This window comes from Nicotiana tabacum, chromosome 9 (assembly GCF_000715075.1).
Source record: "Nicotiana tabacum cultivar K326 chromosome 9, ASM71507v2, whole genome shotgun sequence".
Taxonomy (NCBI): Eukaryota; Viridiplantae; Streptophyta; class Magnoliopsida; order Solanales; family Solanaceae; genus Nicotiana; species Nicotiana tabacum.
Window position 1 is genome coordinate 39595704 of NC_134088.1, and position 2187 is coordinate 39597890.

The 2187-nt window shown below is 38.4% G+C and overlaps 1 protein-coding gene across 1 annotated transcript; it reads right to left on the reverse strand.

Annotated features, from left to right (window-relative positions):
• Window positions 1–1151: 1151 nt before the first annotated feature.
• On the reverse strand, window positions 1152–1937 carry LOC142163855 (uncharacterized). Its single transcript, XM_075221003.1, has one exon. The coding sequence runs from the start codon at window positions 1935–1937 to the stop codon at window positions 1152–1154; it is 786 nt and encodes a 261-aa protein (XP_075077104.1).
• Between the last annotated feature and the right edge of the window lie 250 nt (window positions 1938–2187).

Sequence of the window (2187 nt, forward strand, 5' to 3'; positions counted from 1 at the left end):
AATACTTCTACAATTTTCCTTAAATAGTATGGATCAGCCGAAGAAAATATTATAGTGTCGTCTGCGTAGGCCAAATGATTCAACGGATCCATCCATTTAGGCATCTTAAATCCCTTATACCTCGTGTCTTCAAATAGTTTATTTAAAGACCGAGACAGTACCTCTGCGGAGAGTATGAATAGGGCTGGAGAGAGAGGATCCCCTTGCTTGACCCCTCTTGTTGAGTGAAAGAATCCTGAGGCTTGACCATTAATCAGAACATAATACTAGTTGTTGGAAATTAAATTCCATATCATGTTGATGAAGCATTCTGCAAATCCCATTTTCCTCAAAACATGCATTAAATACTTCCATGAGACCCTATCATATGCCTTTGCCATGTCAAGTTTGATAACTACATTGGCAGGTTTTCCCTTAATCTTATGTCACTAACAATCTCCTGTGTTAGCAGAATGTTTTCAAATATACTTCTCCCCTTGACAAATCCTGACTGGTTAGAGGAGATCAAAGAAGGTAGTATTTTTTCCAGCCTATCATGGACAACTCTGGAGATAACTTTATTTACAAAATTGCTTAAGCTAATAGGCCTAAGGTCGTTAAATATTTGAATCTGTTATTTTTTGGTAGCAAGACAAGGTTTCTGTGGGTTATAGACTTAGGTAAAGAGCTTCCTCCATAAAATAGTTTCAGCATCTCATGTATGTCTTCCCCTATTATATACCAACATTCTTGAAAGAAAATGCCTGTGAAACCATCGGGCCCACTTGCACTTTCACCACTCAGTGCAAATACCGTTTCCTTTACTCCTTCATTGTAGGAGTTCTACAAAGTTCTATGTTTTGATCACAAGACACCATTGAAGGCATATTGTTGAGGAGCTCATGTGTGAGCTATTTCTAGAAGAATTCTACTGCTGCATCAGCCATCCGTTCTTGTGACTCAATCCAATTACCATCATGGTTCTGGATCCTCTTCAGTTGGAGTTTCTTCCTTTTACCATTGACATGGTTGTGAAAGAATCTAGAGTTTCTATCTCCTTCTGCAAACCATGACATACCTGCTTTTTGTTTCCAATATTGTTCCTCTATTCTCAGATATCTCTTTAATTCAGATTGTGCCTTCTGGAGTACAATTCTATTCTTAACTGTTGGTTATTCTTCAAAAAGCATTTCCTTTATTCTGACCACATCTTCCCTTAAAGCTAGTTGCTTGATGATGCCCCCATAGGTGAACCTACTCCATTTTGAAAGAGCAATCTTAACTCTTTTTAATTTCTGTTTGAACATCAAGAAGGGGTCACCTGTGAAGTCAGCCTGCCAATTCTGTCGAACCACCTCCATAAAAGAGGCATGTTTTGTCCAGAAATTCAGAAACTTGAATGGTTTAGTAAATGTGGTAGCATTGTCACCACAGGTCATAAAGAGTGGTGCATTATCCGAGCCTGTTCTAGTTAGATGTTTGGCCTCTGTAGTTGGGAATATAGATTGGAATGGGGAATTGACAACGATTTTGTCCAGTATTTTAAATATGCATTCTGCATTTGGCCTCCCATTCCACCATGTGAAGGGACTTCCTTTGTAACCAGTGTCAAAGAGTTCACATGAATTTACACAGAAAGCAAAGTCTTCATATTCTGGGGGATAGACTGGAAGCCCTCCAATTTTCTCTTCTTCATTCAAAAGCACATTAAAATCCCCTCCAACTAGCCATGGTAGTTCCATGTCGCTTGCAAGGTAGTATAAACTGTCCCATAATTCTAATATGTCCAGTGATGAGCGCTTTGCATATACGAAAGTAATCATGATATATTTACCAATATCTTGATGATAGACTCTGATAGTAAGTTGTTGTTCCATGTCAATTAACAAGTCCCACTGCAGAACTGAATCCAGAAAAAGCCATATCTTGCCATTGATATTTGAAATGGCAGCATCCATGCCTAGTCTCCTCCTACAGTTTTGAATAAATCTTTGATTTTGAAAAGGTTCCATAAGTGCTATAACAAAAAAACCATGTTCCGTTTGCATGTTGATAACTCTTTGAAAGTCATGTTGTGCCTTAACAGACCTTATATTCCATATGAGTGTTTTAATCATCATCTAGTCGTGGAGGCTTCCCTTTTGGGCATTATTCTTGGAGGTGGAAGCTGTTCCTTTAGTTGGTTTTGCTTCTTTCCTTTCTTTCCAT